This window comes from Bufo gargarizans, chromosome 2 (genome assembly GCF_014858855.1).
Source record: "Bufo gargarizans isolate SCDJY-AF-19 chromosome 2, ASM1485885v1, whole genome shotgun sequence".
Classification (NCBI taxonomy): Eukaryota; Metazoa; Chordata; class Amphibia; order Anura; family Bufonidae; genus Bufo; species Bufo gargarizans.
Window position 1 is genome coordinate 641769961 of NC_058081.1, and position 23185 is coordinate 641793145.

At 43.5% G+C, this 23185-nt stretch overlaps 1 protein-coding gene across 2 annotated transcripts in view; it reads left to right on the forward strand.

The window, feature by feature from the left end:
- Positions 1-22932, forward strand: part of CLDN19 (claudin 19) — a 29424-nt gene extending 6492 nt beyond the window's left edge. Inside the window, exons 2-5 of one of the 2 annotated variants that reach the window (XM_044278380.1) lie at positions 8142-8306; positions 9730-9814; positions 14091-14240; positions 21395-22932. In XM_044278380.1, the coding sequence (XP_044134315.1) occupies positions 8142-8306; positions 9730-9814; positions 14091-14240; positions 21395-21437 (443 nt within the window). In that variant the 3' untranslated portion in view covers positions 21438-22932. The remainder of the gene's footprint in view (positions 1-8141; positions 8307-9729; positions 9815-14090; positions 14241-21394) is intronic. The other variant, XM_044278381.1, reaches the window with a different exon arrangement.
- Positions 22933-23185: the final 253 nt, after the last annotated feature.

The following is a 23185-nucleotide window of genomic DNA, read 5'->3' on the forward strand; positions in this document are numbered from 1 at the left end:
GTGAAAACTTGGTCAGGACTCTACCCCCTAAGGCCCCATTCACACGTCCGCAATTTCGTTCTGCATTTTGCGGAACAGAATTGCGGACCCATTCATTTCTATTGCGGACAAAAATAGGCTTATTCTATCAGTGCCAGTGATGTGCGGTCCACAAAATGCAGAACGCACATTGCCGTGTCTGTGTTTTGCGGATCCGTGGATCCGCAAAACACGCTACGGACTTGTGATTAGACCCTAAAGGAACAACTTTTAGCAAATGAGGCAGCGGAAAAATGGCCCAAGTGTCATTGAAAAGGGTTTAGGCAGAAAACCTTCTGTCCTGTGTGGGGGGCCTGGTGTGATCCTTGCTATGGGGCCCTTACTTCTCTATCCCACTAGTTCCAGCAATCAGACAGTATACCACTTAACTCAAATTACACATCATTGTCCAAATCTACATTACACCACTTCATAAACCATGTTGGAAAATCAGTGTTGCTCCTCTTATCTTGTTTATTCAGGACTTTCCTGTTAAAATACATGAAGGTTTAATACTTGCACTCATACTCTAGCTGTAAATGATATTAGCACCCATTGTAAACATTGTAAATTGTAGAAGGCTCAGAGATAATCCTATTTGAACATGAAGTAAAACACGATATGTCAACATTTTCCTTGTAGAAAAGGAAATGATTTGTGCAAAAACTAAAGTTTGGTTTCTACTTTGTCCAAATATCCAAATGTCCAATCAGTGTGGGTCGAATGAAGGGCATAGGAAAACTTTGAGAAGCATAAATCAAAAATGATGTAATTCTAAGGAAGTTTAACTTTTAAGGACTTTGTTAGTCACCGTCCTAAGGAGCAATCAATCACGCGTTGTAGAGTAGGTGGCCAAATGGCATATTGTGCCCAGAAAAGTAGCCCTCAGCTCGTGTGCAGGCTCCTATTCCACCCACTTCACTGTGTGCTGTGGCCCCTCAGCTCTAGTTCTGCCATAGCCCTTCAGATCCCATCTATTTTCTTACATTTTCGAGTGACCAGTCAACTATCTTATAAGAATGGGGGGGGGGGGGGGGCAACTCTTCCGAGCTGAATGATGTCCGAAGAATGAAGGGTTAGGAACTTCAACATCCCAATCCTTTGTTCTCATGTTAGATTAGCCACTGCCAGAGGTGTCTGATAGCAGCTTATTCCCCTCTCTGCATTGAGAACACATGCACACTTGGCTAAACTGAGCATGCTTGTTTATGGAAGGGGTGTCGGAAGGAATAGCCGTTCCTTCAACAATTATTAAAGGTATATGTTAATAGGTCTGGAACCAATGCAAGGATGTCTTCTCCAGACCTCCTGCAACCTTAGCAAACAAAGGTGTGGGGAATTAAAGGAGTTGTCTGGGATTAGGAAACAAAAACAGTTCCCCAACTGACCACTGGTTGTGTGTGGTATTGCAGCTCAGCTACATTGAAAGGGCTTCTGTCACCCCCCAAACCCCCAATTTTCAGTTTTTGACTTATTATATTTGTTAATGTAATTCCAGATTCCATATATGCCCCTCTTACCTCGGGCAGTGCAGTAATTACAGTAAAAAACGTACTGTTATTATATGTAAATTTCTTTACTACCAGCAAGTTGGGCGGACTTGCTGGTAGCCACCGCATCCTCTGTTTGAAAATACGCCCCCTCCTCCACTTGATTGACAGGGCCAGCGAGCGCTATCCTCCTCTCGCTGGCCCTGCCTGCAGTCTCAAATCCCGCGCCTGTGCCGTACCGGTCGTCATTCGGCGCAGGCACTCTGAGAGAAGGACGGCCGCTCCTTCCTCAGTGCGCCTGCGCCGATGACGTCAGCCCTACACCCAGAAGATAAGACCTCTCTTCCGGTATGGCACAGGCGCGGGATTTGAGACTGCAGGCAGGGCCAGCGAGAGGAGGAGAGCGCTCGCTGGCCCTGTCAATCAAGTGAAGGAGGGGGCGTATTTTCAAACAGAGGATGCGGCGGCTACCAGCAAGTCCGCCCAACTGGCTGGTAGTGAAGAAATTTACATAAAATAAAAGTACGTTTTTTACTGTAATTACTGCACTGCCCGAGGTAAGAGGGGCATATATGGAATCTGGAATTACATTAACAAATATAATAAGTCAAAAACTGAAAATTGGGGGTTGGGGGGTGACAGAAGCCCTTTAAAGTAAATTGCGCTGAGCTGCAATACTACCCCCAACATGACAGGTATGAAGCTGTTCTTGGGAAGAAGCAGCCATGTTTTTATCATCTTTAGGCCTCTTTCACACGAGCGTTGCGGGAAAATGTGCGGGTGTGTTGCGGGAACACGTGCGATTTTTCCGCCCGAGTGCAAAACATTGTGATGCGCGAGAAAAATCGCGCATGTTTGGTACCCAAACCCGAACTTCTTCACAGAAGTTCAGGCTTGGGATCAGTGTTCTGTAGATTGTATTATTTTTCCTTATAACATGGTTATAAGGGAAAATAATAGCATTCTGAATACAGAATGCATAGTACAATAGCGCTGGAGGGGTTAAAAAAATAATAATTTAACTAACCTTAATCCACTTGATCGCGCAGCCGGCATCTCCTTCTGTCTTCATCTTAGCTGTGTGCAGTAACAGGACCTGTGGTGACGTCACTCCGGTCCATCACATGGTCCATCACATGGTCCATCACCATGGTAAAAGATCATGTGATGGATCATGTGATGACCAGAGTGACGTCACCACAGGTCCTGTTACTGCACACAGCTAAGATGAAGACAGAAGGCGATGCCAGCTGCGCGATCAAGTGGATTAAGGTGAGTTAAATTATTTTTTTTAACCCCTCCAGCGCTATTTTACTATGCATTCTGTATTAAGAATGCTATTATTTTCCCTTATAACCATGTTATAAGGGAAAATAATAATGATCGGGTCTCCATCCCGATCGTCTCCTAGCAACCGTGCGTGAAAATCGCACCGCATCCGCACTTGCTTGCGATTTTCGCGCAACCCCATTCATTTCTATGGGGCCTGCGTTACGTGAAAAACTAATATAGAGCATGCTGCAATTTTCACGCAACACACAAGTGATGCGTGAAAATCACCGCTCATGTGAACAGCCCCATAAAAATGAATGGGTCGGTATTCAGTGCGGGTGCAATGCTTTCAACTCACGCATTGCATCCGCGCGGAATACTCGCCCATGTGAAAGGGGCCTCAACCTATCAAGAAAAGATTAAAAACAAGCATCAAGTCCTTCTGTCTCAGGTGTGGTAATGTTATCCAGCTTCAGAAGGGGACCACAGTTTAATCTTTTCTATGTGCCCCCAAGCTCTTTGTATAGCTTTGTACCAACCCACTTACACATCTTAATTAGGGCCTATAATAAATTTGTAAAATGCTCACCAAATACAGCCGCAGTCACTACCCAATTGCCCTCATGTACAACCAATAACTAAAAATGACATTACAGTGACTGAGGTAAAGAATGGCAATGTAATATTAAAAATGTTTAAATATATCAATCAAATCCAAATAAAAATATACAGGTAATGATATTAAAATATGGCATATATGCAACCTCTGGACGTGACATCCCAAGCCTAGGGTGGTAAATAGTATCTACACAAACCATCAGAAGGTATTTGTACACCATTGGGCTGCAATCCAGACGTCCAACTACAGGTGTTTCACTGACCTCACGACATCACTCTCAAAGGCTATCATGGTGCACAGCAATACGCCAAGGGAGACTGGACTGGAGGTCTATCCTCTTCAGTGAGTCACACTTTTGTCTTGGATGCAATGATACCCCTAGATTGCGCTAGAGGCCATGTGGGCGATGCCATGAAGAGGCCTTCACAAGGGAGCGTCACACAGGTCCTACTCCTGGGATTATGGTGTGTGTTGGCATAATGACTCCTCTAGTCTTCATTTCAGGAACACTAGTAGAATGGCATTGCATAGATCTTGTTGTGGAACCAGTGGTACTGACTTTTCTCAAATGTGTCCCGGGGCCATTTTTCAACAGGAAAACACCAGGCCGCATGCTGCTTGAGCTACCATGGTCTGCAGCATCTCTGATCTTTTCTACCATCAAGCACATTTTTTATGTCATTTTTTTCATTAAATATTTACTCCACTTAATTTTAAAAAAGTTGTACACATGGCAGAAATGTTACTGTAGGGATACACAAAGTCCCATGAGATCTTTGTACACCCCTGGCCACCCTCCGCAGTTCAGTCCCAGGTCTCCCTAGTCACCACACTCTTTAGAGTGAATTTGTCTGAAAATACTGTTTTTGTATTTTATTGTATATGTTCTACAGTTTTGAATGACGTTCCCTAATGAGCCACTCGACAATAAAGCTTTTATAGGCCAATTACGCCATATTTACTCATTAAATCCCATGCTACATTCCCATAACTTCCAATCCTTTCATGTCAGTCATTCGTCTTTGTGCGGCTTTGGAGCCCTCTATATTAGATTAGCCCTCACTCTCAGTCCTTTAAACCCCCAAGAATAAAATTCAGACGTCTCTTAATAGGAGATGTAGAAAAACAAGGAGATTATTTCAGATCTGGAATGTATTTTGCCGACTGGCCTTTTTTTAATGCGGTGCTGTGATGTTGACAAGTCCCTTCTAATTAACCACAATTTAATTATATCCCATAAAAATTAACAAATTCTTGAAATATTTTCTCTAAGGGCGATATCGCCCAGAACCCCGGTGATAACTGTAGCATGTGACATTAGATATTACCCACTGAACCAGACTGGAGGTCCTAGTGTGCTATTGTCCTCCGTATAAAATAGTAATAATGCTATGTATTGCTTGTTGCTGCGCCGACACCAGCGGGGGTCTTGCTAAGTATTTTTATTGCGGTGATATTATGGTTCTCATTTATGTGTTTTTACATACAGGTTCTTTATTCCACTATGTCCACCATTAGGAGCCATAGAATTAATCATTATTAACAGTTCAGTAGCTTTGTATTGAGGCCCCATGCACACGACTGAATCCGTTTTGTGGTTTGCAAATCCGTTTGGTGGTCAAGGTTGCATTTTTTGAGGACTTATTGATTTCAAGCGGATGCAAAAGCACACGGATGATCCATGTGCTTTCCGCATCTGTATGTCCACAAAATGTGGACCACGGATCTATTGAAAGAAATGGGTCCGCAAATAAAATGTGGATGGCACACTGTATTTGAGGATCTGTGATTTGTAGACCATAAAATGGATAGTCGTGTCCATGGGGCACAATTCTGCAGGCTTCAGAGCTGAATTCTGACTGTGTTCCACTACATAATGGGACCTATCATGTAAGGTACAGTTTTGTTGACTCTTTCCAATAGCAACAGGTAGAGTTGTGAATGCAGCTCTGGAGCATAATTCTGATTGTATAATAAAGGATGATTTTTATGTATTCACAAGGCTACTCACCTTTTTTCTCAGTTTATACATCAATTAACCAGATCATATAGGGCACCTGCACACGGGTGCGGATAAACGTGCAGAATATCCAAGATTTCTGTGGGATTTTGTGTGTGTTTCTGCACCCAAACTGCTCGCGAAATCACAAGTATTAATTGCTGTTTTTGCTACGGATTTGATGCAGATTTTCTGCTGATCTCTGCCTTCCTTTGTTCATACAATGTTTGTTAGGGTACTTTCACAAACTGCCACAATAGAAAACGGATCCGTCCCCCGTTGACTTCCAATGGAGTTAATGACAGATCCATTTTGGCAATGTTAAAGATATGTTAAAGATAATACAACCGGATCCGGAATAATACATCCAAATCAGTTAACGGAAATGTTTTTGCTGGACCCTGTGAGTGTAAAAGTAGCCTTAGTGATAATCTACATCGTGCTGTGTCCTTTTTAGGTAGCAAGTAAACAGCTCTTGAAGTTAATATGTTGGATGCAGAATATTAAATGGGCAAGTAGAATATTCTGAGCAACTTGGACAAGGGTCAAATTGTCATGGGTAGGTAACTGGATCACAGCATCTCCAAGAAAGCAGACCATGTGGGGTGTCCCTGAATGCAGATGTGGGGTGTCCCTGAATGCAGATGTGGGGTGTCCCTGAATGCAGATGTGGGGTGTCCCTGAATGCAGATGTGGAGTGTCCCTGAATGCAGATGTGGAGTGTCCCTGAATGCAGATGTGGGGTGTCCCTGAATGCAGTTGTTAGTACCTACGGTCTGGTCGGGCATGAAGTCCCTATCTACCACTACACATTCTTATTTTGCTGTTTGCTTAAAATCAAATCAGCCCATATTTGCCAGTCAACTCTTGTCCCAGCACTGGGAAGTGGCAGCCATATTGCACTGTGGTTGCAATAGACCATACATTCCCACCACAGTGCTTGTAGTAAATGAGAATGAGATCTGCACAAAAAGATAGGAACTAGGATGTGATTTGCTGGCTCCAGCTTGGGGGGGGGGGGGGGGGGGGGGTCAATGTTATGCCTAAGGCAGGGTCGGAGTGGGACATCAAAGAGAGAATCTCCAGCCCTGCAGTAGGCATAACACAATGCAGTGGTCCAAGTGGTTGTTTCCTATGGAGCTTTTTGAATTCCTCTAACACACAGCATCTACAGTATATACCAATTATTATTACTGCCAATCTGTCTCAGGAGATAAACCTAGAAAAATGCAGAAGTCTTGAAATTCGAGTTTCTGGCATACCGTGAACTTCTGTAATGAGCTTCAATTTGAAATCTGATTTTCCACTCATAGCAGCTTTAAAAAACTCTTAAGATTTAGTCATTTTCAGCAACTACAGTAGATTTTTTTTTCTTCACTTTTCTGGTCTGGTGATCCTCCAAAAATCAAGGAAGACACACGGAAGAAAAAACAGACACGGATCACGGAACAACGGGACCCTGTTTTGCGGACCGTGAAAAAATACTGTCGTGTGCATGAGCCCTATGGCAGTGTAGACAATCTCACCCCTGGCCCTGAAGTCTCGCGGCAGTATGTATAGAGCGCGCCAGAGCAATGAAATGTTGGCTGTGCTCCATTTCTAATTTGAGGTCATTTTTAAGATTTAAATGGGTTGTCTCACTTTAGAAAATTGCATGTATCATGTAGCCAAATTTAATACAAAGCACTTACTAATGTATTGCTTCCTTTGCTGGCTGGATTCATTTTTCCATCACATTATACACTGCTCGTTTCCATGGTTATGACCACCCTGCAATCCATCAGTGGTGGTCGTGCTTGCACACTATAGGAAAAAGCACCAGCCTTTGTGTGCTCCCATGGTCCTGGCCACCAAAAAGGCTGATGCTTTTTCCTATAGTGTGCAAGAACGACAACCGCTGATGAATTGCAGGGTGGTCGCAACTATGGAAACAAGCAGTGTATAATGTGATGGAAAAATGAATCCAGCCAGCAAAGGAGGCAATATGGATAATAACAATACATTAATAAGTGCTGTGTATTAACTTTCTCTACATGATAAATGGCACTTGCTAAAGTGAGACAACCCCTTTATGTGAAGATCGCCTTAAAAGTCAGTAAATATGCCCTTAGGTTATGTTGCTAGAACCAGTAGGCATAGCGGAGAGCCTGGTGGGCCATTTGCCATGGGTGTTGGGTTTGGAGAAGGGGGCAGAAATGGCATTGACAGCATTTTGGCAGAAAAATCATGTTGCATGGTGTAGATTTTTGTAGAAGAATCGGCCCCTGAACCTCTTACAGAGAATCGTTTTCCTTATTTTGTGAGGAAGGGGCACCAAACTGAATCTCTACACCAGATGACTGACAACCTGCCATTGCTAATAACTAAAATTAGGGAAGAAAGGTTTTGTTGTCTGTCTTGTGGAGCCCAAGCCATATGAGAATCCAACATCAGGGACAGTGGGCACCCTGCGTCCAAACCATCTCCCCTTTTTGGGCCAAATCTGGTCAAATTTGTTTTTTTTTACTGTTTTGTGTTGTAAAAATCCAAGCAAATCTTCTTTTAACAAAAGTCCCAATTCTAGAATTTCATAGATTTGTCATCTCAACCCAAAATCAGATAAATCATCTAATCAAGTAAGCAAAATCTTTAGAAATATGGTACCTGTGTGGATCAATAATCTGTAGGTCTACATTAGCCAAAAGGTCTTTCCTCTCAAACTTTACTATATCAGTTCATGTATATCTCTATACTTATCCTGCAGTTCATATCCAGGCGACGAGGGCTCTGATGGTGGTGGCCATGCTGCTGGGATTCATTGGAATCATTATCAGTGTTGTTGGAATGAAATGTACTAAAGTGGGTGACAACAATCCCGTCATAAAAAGCAGAATCGCGGTGTCAGGAGGAATCCTCTTCTTACTTGCAGGTAATACCGAAAAATGTTCAAAGTATTTTTAAATGTGGATGCTATGGTGGTATGCTTCTTTACATGAGGTCCATAGTTCACAGTAAAATTACCAGTTATCATTCCGAGGGACTGAGGCGACCCTCATGGGTCTCCTGCATGGGAGTAGGAGTAGAGTGTACCATCTGTCCCTCAGTATGCTATGCCAAGTCTTCACCAAAAGTACAGTCATGTCACTTCCCCCGGCCTATCGGGCCTTGGTGGTTTCAGTCCACACTGGCAAACTCTTTACAGGTGCAGATTACAAAAGAACACATAGTCAAGCCATTTAGAAGCAATTAGGTATCATTAGGAGTTGTGATGCCACCAATAAGATCCTGTCACTGGTGGACCGTCAACCTCCCAGATGGTAGAAGTTGTTCACACGTTTGGGCAGACTAGATGGGCCAAATGGTTCTTATTTGCCGAAACATTCTATGTTTCTATGTTTCAATGTATGCACCGGTTCCTGGCACATGTGGCCCCATTGAGCCAGCTTATACCAAAAGTGTGCCCATTGCCAGGTTGGTATATCTTTTTTTCACTTTAGGGAATAGCATTGTAAAGTATGTTATTCCATGCAGAGGCATCAGTGATAAAAATAAAGTATACTCTGCAGTATATGGCTACAATGAGGTCCTATGGGCAAAGTATGCCATGGTATGTCTATCCAATGGCTTACATTGGAGCCTTCTGTCGAAGCTACATGCCAGGTAAGACTCCAGAACCATACCTCCAATGAAAGGCTCAAAAGCAACGTGAACAGAGCCTAGCGTATTATGTGAACTATGGAAATGTCAATATATGGCTTGTATAACACAAGTTGCCATTGATGGTTCAGTATTTGCATTGGAGCCAGGGGCTTAGCTATAGGGGAAGCAGGGGAAGTTGCTGATTTGGGGCCTGAACTCAGAAGCGGCCCACCTAGGAAGAGGACTAAAAGATTTATTGTCTGGACCACCTCAACAGTATTATAAAATGACATTATATACAGTGACTCTGTAGGAAATGAGAGTTGCACAGAAGGAGGGGGTTGTGAAGAAGTTTCTGGGGGGGGGGGCATTCAAAAATTTGCTGTGAGGCCTGGTCATTTATGGTTATGCCACTGATTGGAGCCCAGATACACCTCTTCTTCAACTCTATAACAAGCACTGATGTTATAGATGTCATCTCATCCCATGTTTCTGTGTTATGCTTGGCCAAAAGGGACTGCTCCTCTGGGTCCTTAATGAATCAGGCCATCCCCAGTAAAAGTTTGGGTATCCAGGCCACCGGCTCTGTCTATGTTACCTTTACACTGGCCAAACAGAATTAATTTTGAACCTACAGACTGCTGAGATAAAGATCCTGTACTGTAATACTTGACGTTATTTTTTCCTTTTTCCTCTTGTCTCTGCATTATCAGGTCTGCTGACGTTAATAGCCGTCTCTTGGTACGCCACTCAGGTCACTCATGACTTCTTTAACCCGAATACTCCAGTGAATGCACGGTAAGGTGACATATGGAAATTCCTCCATGACAATTAAATAATGCTCAGGATAGGTCATGAATATCGGATCAGTGGGGGTCAAACCCCCTGCACCCCCACCGATCAGCTGCTCCCTGCTGGCTCTCTAACTAGCACTGTGAATGGAACTGGAAGCACAGCTCCATGCAAAGTGTAGTGGCCGTGCCTGGTTACTGCAGCTAAGCTTCCACTGAAGTGAATGGGATCTGAACTGTAGTAACCCAGCATGACCACTACACTTCGAACGGAGCTGTACTAGTTCCTGATTATTGTTGGGGGCACGGGGTGTCAGACCCTCACCAATCAGAAAATAATGACCTATCCTGAGGATAGGTGATCAATATCAGGAGTCTGGAAAACCCCTTTTATACTGGCACAAGATAAAGATACTCCTTCATTTCTAGTCTGAGGGAAGTAGAGAAGTGATCTGATATTTTCCTAATGCTGCTCCACTTTTCGCCTACATTAGATATGACAAATATGGGTCAAATATTGTCTCTATAGAAACTGTCTACAGCTAAGCTGAGTGCTGACCTGTAATGTATACTGCACCTCATAGTCGTTCCAATTACTGTATAGTTGTCCCCTTTTACAACCAAGAGGGGCAGGGACAGCAGAAAAAGGGAAGTCTGTATATCATACTGGCCAACATTTGACCCACTGCCTCTGGAAAAAGGGAGAGTGACATTTTTTGGACATTATCCTAACCCTTTAAACACTCCTATCCGTTTTGTACATGCCCTGCCCCTGTCATTATGGTACCATGCCCCTCCGTTATGACGCCAAGCCCATATGTTTGAGGTCCAGGGTTGCATCTACTGACACGGAATTCTTGGGCCTTACGCATTTAAAGTATATGGCGGCCTTCCTTCCTGGAGAAAGCAGTGCTCCATGCTGGGAGACTTGACAGCTCTTCGAGGAGTCCAGGAGGCCTCCTCTTTTTCTGGGAGCCTACTAGATGGTCCAAGAATGTTGGCAAGTATGGTTTATATACTGTGTCCAATGAGCAGCCAGTACGATTAAAGGGGTGTACGGGATTAGAAAAACATGGCAGCTTTTTGTCCAGAAAAGTTTGATACTGCAGCTTGGCTCCATTAATGTGATCAGGACTCAGCCTCAATACCAGAGACAACCTATGGACAGGCACGGCACGGCCATACTTTTCAATCCTGTACAACCCCTTTAATGTAAATAGGGCATGTGATCAAAGAATTGCTCTCCATCCCTGCAACCACAATCACCAGCCAACCAAACCTGGGGGTAGGGAGAATACACAGAGGGGATGTGTCATTGTATAGAGCACCCCAACCCCTATATGCAACACCATTGAAAATGGGTAATTTTCACTCTCTATTCTGCATATATTGAAGGGGATGGCCCACAAACAACATTTACTATTTATCCACAGGAAGCGTGATCCCAATTTAATCACCGGGGTCCAACCACTGGATCCCCACCGATCATGGGAACAGGGATTCCTGAGTCCTCTGTATGAATGAAATGGTAGTTTGCATATGTGACCATATCAAGGAATGGTGGGTGCACATGAGCAGTACCCTTCCATTCACACAGGGGGTTCATGATCTTGTGATCATGGGGGACTCAGCAGTCAGACCACAGAGATCATACGTTAGGTGTGGATAGATGATAGTTGTTGTTCGTTGTCCAACCCCTTTAGGTTTGCGGAGGGCAGTTACTTTTTCACATGAATGATACAGGTGCCAAATAAGTTTACTTTCTTAGAAGGCTGTGTCTGGTATTGCAGCTCATACAGTGAATTAGATTAAGCTTCATTACCAGACACAGTGCCTGAAAGAGAGTGGCGCTGAGTCTAGTAAAACTGTGACGGAGCATTGACATTGCCCCCTCCATTCTTGTGTTTTATGGAAATGCCATCAGGGTTTAAACTTCTCACGTGGCCCTGTAATAACGCCGCTGATTTCAGGCGTAGAAAAAGCTAGGAAGCTGTCTTACATTTAGAACTGGAGAAGGATCTGCCGAAGTTAGGGGTTTATAAAGATTTTTTAACCCAAAATGAGTAAAAGACATTCATAAAAAATTCCCCCCAAAGGTGTATCCTCAGCATAGGTCATCACTCTCATACCTGTGGAGGGATGACTCCGGGCACCCCTGCATATCAGCTGTTTGAAGGGCCACGGCGCTCAGATGACCGCGGCAGCCTCTTCCTAGTATGCCAAGGACAATGCTATACATTGTATATTGGCTGTCCTTGGCATTGCAGCTCCATCCAATTTAGGCCTCATGCACACGACCGTTGTGTGTTTTGCGGTCCGCAAATCGCGTATCTGCAAAACACGGATGGCTTGCGTGTGCGTTTCGCAATTTGCGAAACGGCACGGACAGCCATTGATATAACTGCCTACATGAGGCCTTACTTGAATGGTTCTTAAAGGGGTTATGTCATGAAGATCGGGGCCGCGCTCCGCAAATGCGGATGCGGACAGCACACTGTGTGTTGTCCGCATCCATTCCGTCCCCATAGAAAATGAATGGGTCCGTACCCGTTCCGCAAAATTGCAGAACGGATGCGGACCCATTTGCGGTCGTGTGAATGTATCCTAACTGCCACCGCTTCTAACAGAAGATATGGCTGGTGACAGTTGAAGATTTAAACTGAGCGCGTTCGACCAGCTCAGTAACATGAACATAAAATGAGGAAAAGAACAAACAGCAGGTGGCGCTATACAGATACATTTTATTGAATAACTCACTGGCTATACTAAATTATTAATTACATGCAATTACAAAAGTATTCAGATCCAGGTGCTGGTTTGGAAAATGTAGAATATGCTTTGTGACACAACCCCTTTAACTGCACATAGGCCATATGACCAAAGAAAGTGATGTCACAGGCAGAGAAAGACGGTGGGGTTGTAGGGAGTAGGACGCCCACTAGTCAGATATTGTTAAAGGGGTTATCCCTCAAAAAACTCCACCTGCCATGGATGATTGACAGCTTTCTTCCAAATCTGTGTATAGGGAGAAAGTTAGGAATCAGAGGCAGGGAGGCGGAAGGGGTAGCTCATGAATATCGAAGACTTCAGTGTCGGCTCACGCTGCAGCTGCTCACCAATGATTTTACGAAAAATACTTTACAAAAAAAAAAAAGATTAATTTTTTTTTATTGCTTCTTGTATTTTAAGCTTTTGGTAAATTGCCAAAAAGTTTACTTCCCACCTTTATTCTACAATGTCATTCATACAAAGCCTTACGTTCATATGCACTTTTAAGAGTTAGTGTAATTCACAGCAATATACAGAGAATGTGCTGCCAAGAATTGGAAGACGATGAAATTTACAAGGTGCTTGGAATGTCTCCATTTTGAGAAATTATAGTTCAGGAAGGAAATGGGGGGGATGGTCTACAATGCACAGTGCCATAGTAATATAGCAGAATGTAGAAGTTTCTTTTAAGATTCTCTAGAACAGTGAAATGAAGATGCTATGACAAACTGACCATTCATCGTTTCTCTATAAATCTTGAGCTCAAGGCAAGTCAGCACATTTAAGTGCACCGAGGGCGGGCCCAAGACGCTCTGTGTGCATTGTTCCTCCTGATTACTCTGTCAGCCCCTCCCACAGAATTTTGATTAACCCGGACAGACGAGATGACTATGTGGGAGTCTGCAGAGGAAGTAGGAGGAGCAAAGGTGCACAAAGGGGCTTGGTCAACTCTCGGTGCACTTAGCTGCTCATTTGCATATAGATTGAAACTACCTTTTCTCCAGACTGAAGCAACAGATCAGTAAGTGAACAGTATCATTACATTAAGCTGGGCTAGCCCTACAAGGCATTGTGCCTAGTCTAAAGGGGTTCTCCAAGTCTAATAAACACCTCCCAGAGTGGCTGACCCATGTTGGTGATCATACTTATCTCGTCCCTGCCACTGGGTTCGGTGTCTGCTCCCGGCCCGGCCCTGCAGCACTGAAAACAACATCCGTCAATGGGAGGACACGTGACCGCTGCAGCCAATCACAGGTCGTAGCATCAGGGAGCGGAAGAGCCGAACCGGGAGCGACATCGACAGAACCCAGTGGCGGAGACCAGTACAGATATCCACCGTGGGTCGGCCACTCTGGGAGGCGTTTATTAGTCTTAGATAACCCCTTTAACGCTCGGTTTCCTGACGACAAACTCCTTTTAAGAACAATATAGTCACAATGCACCATGTTTCAACCATAATGTGGAAATCTCCCAGTCTACAATATCCTTCTTATAAACCCATTCTTGTATTGCAGGTATGAATTTGGCTCTGCATTATTCGTGGGGTGGGCCGCAGCCAGTCTCACCATGCTGGGAGGATCCTTTCTGTGCTGCTCATGTCCCAATGGAGAGAGGCAAGGGCAGCAATATTACAGACAGTCCCAACCATCAGCAACAACCAGAGAGTATGTGTAACACCCAGCCCAATTCAACTTATCCTAGTGCGCGGCGTCTCCACGTGTTCTCATCTCAGCCATGCCCAATCAGATTATGTGACTTATTACTCCTGTTTTTATACAGTTCTTTATATTTTATTTTTAATTTTTCATATCTTAATATTTTGTAAATAAATTTAGCCTAATAACCCATCAATTATTATTACTGCCAAAGTCTTTAATGAACGGCCGCTATATCATTTGACTGATGTAATTTTTATCATCTAAAAAAAGGGGGACATTGAGAAGGCACCAGTTCTCCTGTGAGCACTTTGGCCTTCTCCCCATTCACTTCAATGGGGCTGAGTGCGGTGCAAAGCACAGCCGCTATGCATTGTACGGCCCTGTGCTTGGTAACCACAGAGAAGGCCACGGCATTCACAGGAGCACTGGTGCCTTTTTAAACAGCTGATCGGCGAGGGTCCCACGTGTCGGACCCCCGCCGAACAGATACTGATGACTAGAGATGAGCGAATTTCATATTTTGAAATTCAACAGATATTCAACAATTAATACTCTGCTACAAAACCTGCTCCTGATGATGTGCGAGGTTTCTCTTGCACAGATACGCGTTGAGCGGGTGATACTGTAGATTTAGAAAGTCTAGGGGACTAGTGCACCAGGAATAGTGTAGATGAGAGTGCACTAGGTCATTCCTCTAGACCATACAAACTCGAAAACAAATTTGACTGATGTAATTTTTATCATCTAAAAAAAAAAGGGGGGACATTGAGAAGGTCGGTAGGCCATTTTGGAAATCTAAATTTGGGATTATCGCCCAATAATTTACAAGGAACCGTCTCTGTGTATGTCACACGCTTTGAAGTTACATTCATCAGCCCCATGTAAAGCATGACTCATGGGAGATAAAGTACATTCTCATTGCTAACCTCTAGAAACAATTTATATACAAATTATTTAAATATCTGAAATTTTAGCCCATTTCAAATTATGTCTATTTAGAGCTAGATTTCATCTGGTAGCCACTGAACCTCACCCATGGCAATTGTGTCACATATGGAGGGGCAGAATTTTTTGGTCATTATTCGAACACATTCTTTCACAGAAATGACCAATGACCATGCTAGATATTTTTGGTGGGTAGACCGCCATAACTTAAATTTTATTAAATTTTTCATAAATTTGCAACATTTTATTCTAATTTATATAATTTGACAGTTATTATATGATCGGACATTGTAATACTATTGAATCAGGTGGTTTATGCTTGTGCATGGTAGTAAATGTTTGTAATGCTTTCGGTCAAAAATATGTCCATCTGACGGCCAGTTAATATATCCTGTCTATGACCAACTTTAATTCTTGTATAGGGGGCACCTAGCTGCAAAAATATTATCTAGGGGGCACCTGGCTGAAAAAAAATTGTACAGGGGGCACCTGGGTGCTGAAATAGTGTATAGGGGCACTTGACTTAAAAAAAATTGTCTAGGGGACACCTGGCTGCAAAACTATTGTATAGGGGGCACCTGACTGCAAAACAATTGTATGGGGACACCTAGCTGAAATAAATATTGTATAGGGGGCACCTGGCTGCAAAACTATTGTATGGGGGCACCTGGCAGCAAAACTATTGTATGAGGGTACTGGCTGAAAAATAATTCTATGGGGGCACCAGGCTGAAAAAACTATTGTATTGGGGTACCTGGCTGAAAAAATATTGTATAGGGGGCACCTGGCTGCAAAACTATTGTTTGGGGGCACCTGGCTGCAAAACTATTGTATGGGGACACCTAGCTGCAAAACTATTGTATTGGGGTACCTGGCTGCAAAAATATTGTATATGGGGCACCTGGCTGCAAAAATATTGTATATGGGGCACCTGGCTGCAAAACAATTGTATATGGGGCACCTGGCTGCAAAACAATTGTATGGGGACACGAGGCTTCAAAACTATTGAATGGGGGCACTGACTGCAAAAATATTATATAGGGGGCACTGGCTGCAAAAAAATTATATAGGGGGCACCTGGCTGGAAAAAAAATTTGTGTAGGGGGCACCTGGCTGAAAAAAAAATATTGGATAGGGGCACCTGATTGCAAAACAATTGTATGGGGGCACCTGGCTGCAATATAATTGTATGGGGGCACCTGGCTGAAAGAAATATTTGTATGGGGACACCTAGCTGCAAAACTATTGTATGGGGGCACCTGGCTGCAAAACTATTATATATGGGCACCTGGCTGAAAAAATATATTGTATAGAGGGCACCTGGCTGCAGAGATATTGTATGGGGGCACCTGGCTGAAAGAAAAATTGTATAGGGGCACCTGGCTGCAAAACTATTGTATGGGGGCACCTGGCTGCAAAATATTGTGGGGGGGGGGGGGCACTGGCTGCAAAAATATTATATAGGGGGCACCTGGCTGAAAAAAATATTGTATGGGGGCACCTGGCTGCAAAACTATTGTATGGGGACATCTAGCTGCAAAACTATTGTATTGGGGTACCTGGCTGCAAAAATATTGTATATGGGCACCTGGCTGCAAAACAATTGTATAGGGACACCAGGCTGCAAAATTATTGTATGGGGGGCACTGGCTGCCAAAATATTAAATCTGGGGACCTGGCTGAAAAAAAAATGGTATAGGGAACACCTGGCTGCAAAAATATTGTATGGGGCACCTGGCTGCAAAACAATTGTATGGGGACACCTGGCTGCAAAAAAATTGTATGGGGTGCACTGGCTGCAAAAATATTATCTAGGGGGCACCTGGCTGAAAAAAAATTGTACAGGGGGCACCTGGGTGCTGAAATAGTGTATAGGGGCACTTGACTTAAAAAAAATTGTCTAGGGGACACCTGGCTGCAAAACTATTGTATAGGGGGCACCTGACTGCAAAACAATTGTATGGGGACACCTAGCTGAAATAAATATTGTATAGGGGGCACCTGGCTGCAAAACTATTGTATGGGGGCACCTGGCAGCAAAACTATTGTATGAGGGTACTGGCTGAAAAATAATTCTATGGGGGCACCAGGCTGAAAAAACTATTGTATTGGGGTACCTGGCTGAAAAAATATTGTATAGGGGGCACCTGGCTGCAAAACTATTGTTTGGGGGCACCTGGCTGCAAAACTATTGTATGGGGACACCTAGCTGCAAAACTATTGTATTGGGGTACCTGGCTGCAAAAATATTGTATATGGGGCACCTGGCTGCAAAAATATTGTATATGGGGCACCTGGCTGCAAAACAATTGTATATGGGGCACCTGGCTGCAAAACAATTGTATGGGGACACGAGGCTTCAAAACTATTGAATGGGGGCACTGACTGCAAAAATATTATATAGGGGGCACTGGCTGCAAAAAAATTATATAGGGGGCACCTGGCTGCAAAAAAAATTTGTGTAGGGGGCACCTGGCTGAAAAAAAAATATTGGATAGGGGCACCTGATTGCAAAACAATTGTATGGGGGCACCTGGCTGCAATATAATTGTATGGGGGCACCTGGCTGAAAGAAATATTTGTATGGGGACACCTAGCTGCAAAACTATTGTATGGGGGCACCTGGCTGCAAAACTAATATATATAGGCACCTGGCTGAAAAAATATATTGTATAGAGGGCGCCTGGCTGCAGAGATATTGTATGGGGGCACCTGGCTGAAAGAAAAATTGTATAGGGGCACCTGGCTGCAAAACTATTGTATGGGGGCACCTGGCTGCAAAATATTGTAGGGGGGGGGGGGGCACTGGCTGCAAAAATATTATATAGGGGGCACCTGGCTGAAAAAAATATTGTATGGGGGCACCTGGCTGCAAAACTATTGTATGGGGACATCTAGCTGCAAAACTATTGTATTGGGGTACCTGGCTGCAAAAATATTGTATATGGGCACCTGGCTGCAAAACAATTGTATAGGGACACCAGGCTGCAAAATTATTGTATGGGGGGCACTGGCTGCCAAAATATTAAATCTGGGGACCTGGCTGAAAAAAAAATGGTATAGGGAACACCTGGCTGCAAAAATATTGTATGGGGCACCTGGCTGCAAAACAATTGTATGGGGACACCTGGCTGCAAAAAAATTGTATGGGGTGCACTGGCTGCAAAAATATTATATAGGGGGCACCTGGCTGCAAAACAATTGTATGGGGACACCTGGCTGCAAAAAAATTGTATGGGGGGCACTGGCTGCAAAAATATTATATAGGGGGCGCCTGGCTGAAAAAAAAATATTGTGTAGGGGGCACTTGGCTGCAGAAATATTAAATTGGGGCGCCTGGCTGAAAAAAATATTGTATAGTGGCATCTGGCTGCAAAACTATTGTATGGGGGCACCTGGCTGCAATATAATTGTATAGAGGCACATGGCTGAAAGAAATATTTGTATGGGGACACCTAGCTGCAAAACTGTTGCATGGGGACATCTGGCTGCAAAACAATTGTATGGGGGCACCTGGCTGCAAAACAATTGTATGGGGGCACCTGGCTGCAAAACAATTGTATGGGGGCACCTGGCTGCAAAACAATTGTATGGGGGCACCTGGCTGCAAAACTATTGTATGGGGGGCACTGGTTGCACAAATATTATATAGGGGGCATCTGGATAAAAAAATATATTGTATAGGGGGCACCTGGCTGCAAAACTATTGTATGGGGGCACCTGGCTGCAAAACAATTGTTTGGGGACACCTGGCTGCAAAACAGTGGTATAGGGGGCACTGACTACAAAAATATTATATAGGGGGAACCTGGCTGGAAAAAAAATTGTATTGGGGCACCTGGCTGCACAAATATTGTATAATGGGCACCTGGCTGCAGAAATATTGTATTGGGGCACCTGGCTGCAAAGGCTGCAAAAAAATTGTATAGAGGGCACCTGGCTAAAAAAAAAAATATTGTATAGGGGGCACCTGGCTACAAAACTATTGTATGAGGACACCTGGCTGCAAAACTATTGTATATAGCTATACACATATAGCTAATTACGGTAAACACCAAGAGACACTAATACTTTACCAAAATCACATGATATCACCTACAAAACCTGCATCTTTGCCTTAATGGTGCAATTTTGTTGCAGGGCAAAGCACCTGTGAGACAATCATGTGACCTACAGAACCAATCAGATATTACAAATCCTTTTCCCGTTACTACACAGGCTGGCAGCCTGCTTGCATGGATAGTTAGCTCTAAAGCAGTAAAAAGTAGCCCTAATAAAGCCACTACAACTAAATATGCCTCTGCATCCTGCCCCTACATGCCTCGCTCAGTTGTTTGCTTAACCTGACAACCTGCAAAAGTCCAGGTATGTAATTACTGATAATGCCAACTATTACCCACATATTCCTCCCACTGCATGTATGATGGCAATAATGTCTAAGCTCCTGGAGTCCATGTTACTTGCCTCCCATTGCCCTGCTCACCTGGACTTCACATTACAGGGATAATTCTGTAGATAGAGTCCGTAAAGTAAAAGCATCAGAGATAAAGCAGCACAGGTTACAATAGCAGATAGAGTATTAAAACAAATGCTTACTGATTTCATGTAATTGCAAGGTTTGTCTCTGGTTAGCTGTATGCGAGAGGATACACACTGCTCTGGGGCATACCTCCCAACAGTCCCGGATTTCAATGGGTGTCCTGCTGTCTCGGTACGGGGGAGGAATGTCCCGCTTTCTGGCCGCTGTCTCTGTGTCCATAGGACGCAGAGACAGTTGCCTGTATTATGATGACGCAGAGGGCCGGCATCGGCTCCCTGCTTCATCATCCCTCCCCCCTACCGGCGCTCTACACCTCTTGTCTGTGCGTGGGTCGGGCCGGAAGGCAGTCAGCCTCTGCTTCGCCTCCTTTACAGACTCGACCGGGCGATGTCCTGCTGCTGCTGCTAGGATGAAGGTTGGTATGTGGTGTTTATTTTTTTTACTTTCTGTGAGGGGCACAATGTGGGCATATTACTGGCGGCACAATGTGGGCATATTACTGGGTGCATAATATGAGCATATTACTGGGGGCACAATGTGGGCATATTACTGGGTGCACAATGTGGGCATATTACTGGGGTGCACAATGTGGGCATATTACTGGGGGGCACAATGTTAGTACATTACTAAGGGCACAATGTGGGCATATTACTGTGGGTACAATGTGGGCATATTACTGTGGGGAACAATGTGGGCATATTACTAGGGGGCACAATAAGGGCATATTATTGGGGGAGACAGCAGGGCATATTACTGGGGGACACAGCTGGGCATATTACTGGGGGCACAATGTGGCCATATTATTTTGGGCACAGCTGGGCATATTACTGGGGGCACATAACTGGGCATATTACTAGGGGCACAGCTGGGTATAATTCTGTGAAGACACAATGTGGGCATAAATACTGTGTGGTGGCATGAAGGGGGAATAATTACTATGTGGGGGCATTAAGGGGACTTGGTGAGATTAGGTGTTTTGGGTGGAGTTAGAGGCACGCCACACAATGTGTCCCTCTTTGTTTGTTTGTAAGTTGGGAGGTATGCTCTGGGGTAGTGGGGAAGTTATCTGCATTCTGATTCGTCATGCTAGTTCATGTGAGGAGAACAAAGGGTTATGGGAAGAGAGGGAAGTACAGGATGGCCTCAAGGACAGGGCAAAGATCATCACAGGAAGTGCAGCAGAGGCCAACTTAGGAAGATGCTGAAATAGAGGCACAGAGAAATAGGGTTACTAAGGGCTGAATCTGTACATCAGAAAGGTAAAATTAACTGAAAAATAAATCTTCGGTTCATAGTCTAACTGACCCAAACAAAGCCAAACAGATATCATTGACTATAATGGGGTCTGTTCCATTTCCGTTTTTAGTGGAGAAAAAAGAGCTGCACTTTTCTCTCCACTGTTTTTGACCGAATCTGCAATGGAGGCTCAAACAGAATCTTCAACAGAGATGTGAACAAGCCCTTGGAGTGGTAGGTAAACGGGGCTACATGCTAGGCAGAAAATCATGAATTTCTAACAGTGACATCTAAATGAAAAAATAACATAGTGAATACACAAAAATAAAATAAGAAAATCAATTTCTTCTAAGGTTACTAGGGAAATCAGTATACAGACACTGATATGATATAAAATATCCATAATTTTGTTTTGTAATTTGATCATTCTTTTATCTAGAATTACAAAAGTCCCTATAAAGAAAAAAGAAGAGACAAGTTAATGTGAGAGCCCATCATGAAAGCCATGTTGGAAATGTTTTGGAAAGGAAACAATGGAAGATCCTGGAAATGGAACAAGGATTATTTCCTCCTACAAACAGACTGTTGCTTTACTGAAAGACTTTTGCTTTAAAGAAGTTGTGGCAGATCTATTGTAATTGTGAGGAGTTCAAAGTAGAAGAAACTTTTATAGTCAGGGTTATCCTACAAAACGCTACCCCCTACTTGTGTCCTTTAAAGCCTTCTTCACTGTAGTGTCTTATAAATGTTACGAGTACTGTCCTAACTTCCCACTAGCATCCTATAAATCCTACTCTGCAATGGTGCCCTTATGAACCCTTCTCCTCGTAATGGTCCTCTAGACAGTAAAACCCATTCCCCTTTGGTATCCTAAAACCAATACTTCCCAATAAAATTCCCTATTGTGTTCTACTTCTCCCAGTATCTTGTAAACTTTACAGTAGTGTCCCATACAACTCCCTGCCTAGTGGTGCCTCCAGTCCTTGGTTGTGTCCTATAAACCTTTGTCTCCAGTAGTATTCTATAGATCCTACTTTATTCTATGTCCCATAATCCCAAGTCCCTGATTTTGTCTTACTAGGGCTTCTCCTCTATAATGTTCAGCTAACCTTTACTCTATTATCTTACAAAGCTTACTCCCAATGGTCTCTTATAAACCTTAGTCCCTATCTGTGACCTATAAAGTCTTCTCTCCAGCAATGTTCAATAAACCTTCTCCCTTCCATAGGCCTATAAACCCTTCTCCCCAGGTGTAGCCAATACACATTTCTCTCCAGTAGTGTTCAATGAACGCTTCTCCTCCATAGTATCCTACAAACCCTATTCTTCAGTAGAGCCTTATAAATCCTACTGCCTAGTAGAGTTCTATACACCTTACTTATTGTGGAAGAGAGTCCTTGAAACCGTCCTCTTCTGCGGTGTCCTATATGCACTTGTATGCTATGAACTTCACAATATGGCAGTGTCCTATAAATCCATCTCCATGTTCTCCTACTCACCGGTAGTGTCCTGTACACTTTACTCAAAGGTGGTTTCCCGTAAACCCAATCTCCTCCAGACCTTACTGAATAATGCAAATAGTGTCTGAGGAGGCATTTTATTTCCTGCGACCTAGCCAGCCACAGAATTATATTACCTGAAGTATAACAAGCACTGCCGACTTTATAAAATGTTGTAAGGGTTTTTATTCATTTTTAGTTTTTGGATTTCAAAGAAAAGCAGCACAAAACCTTCTTCTGGAGAGCTTCGGTTATACTACATTTGCCATCGTCTTCTTAACATAGTAAATCGGGAATGTGTTATTATATTTCCCTGCAAACAGTCTGAAGGTCATCTTTGATAAAATAACAATTTAACGTCCAATTTTTTCATAAGGAATTGTAAATATTAGACATAGAATGAAGAACATAGTATAATGTTTTGCTGTGAATGTAACTTTTTGGTCAACTAATAAATAAAATGAAGGTATTGAGCTGTTATAGTTCCCAATTTCACATTTATGTTAGAGGGGATTCCCATCTGGGACATTGCTAGGCCAGATAGGTGGGACCTGCACTGCAATTAACTATATAAGCTTATCTTACATATCTACATTTGGACAGTAAGCTAGAGATGGAGCACAAAGCACAGGACGCTCAACGCTCATTCGGCCGACAGCTATCTCTCTTGATCCCCCCATCCCCACCATACATATACATGCTCGGCTTGGCATCTATGTGCTATGAAAGGG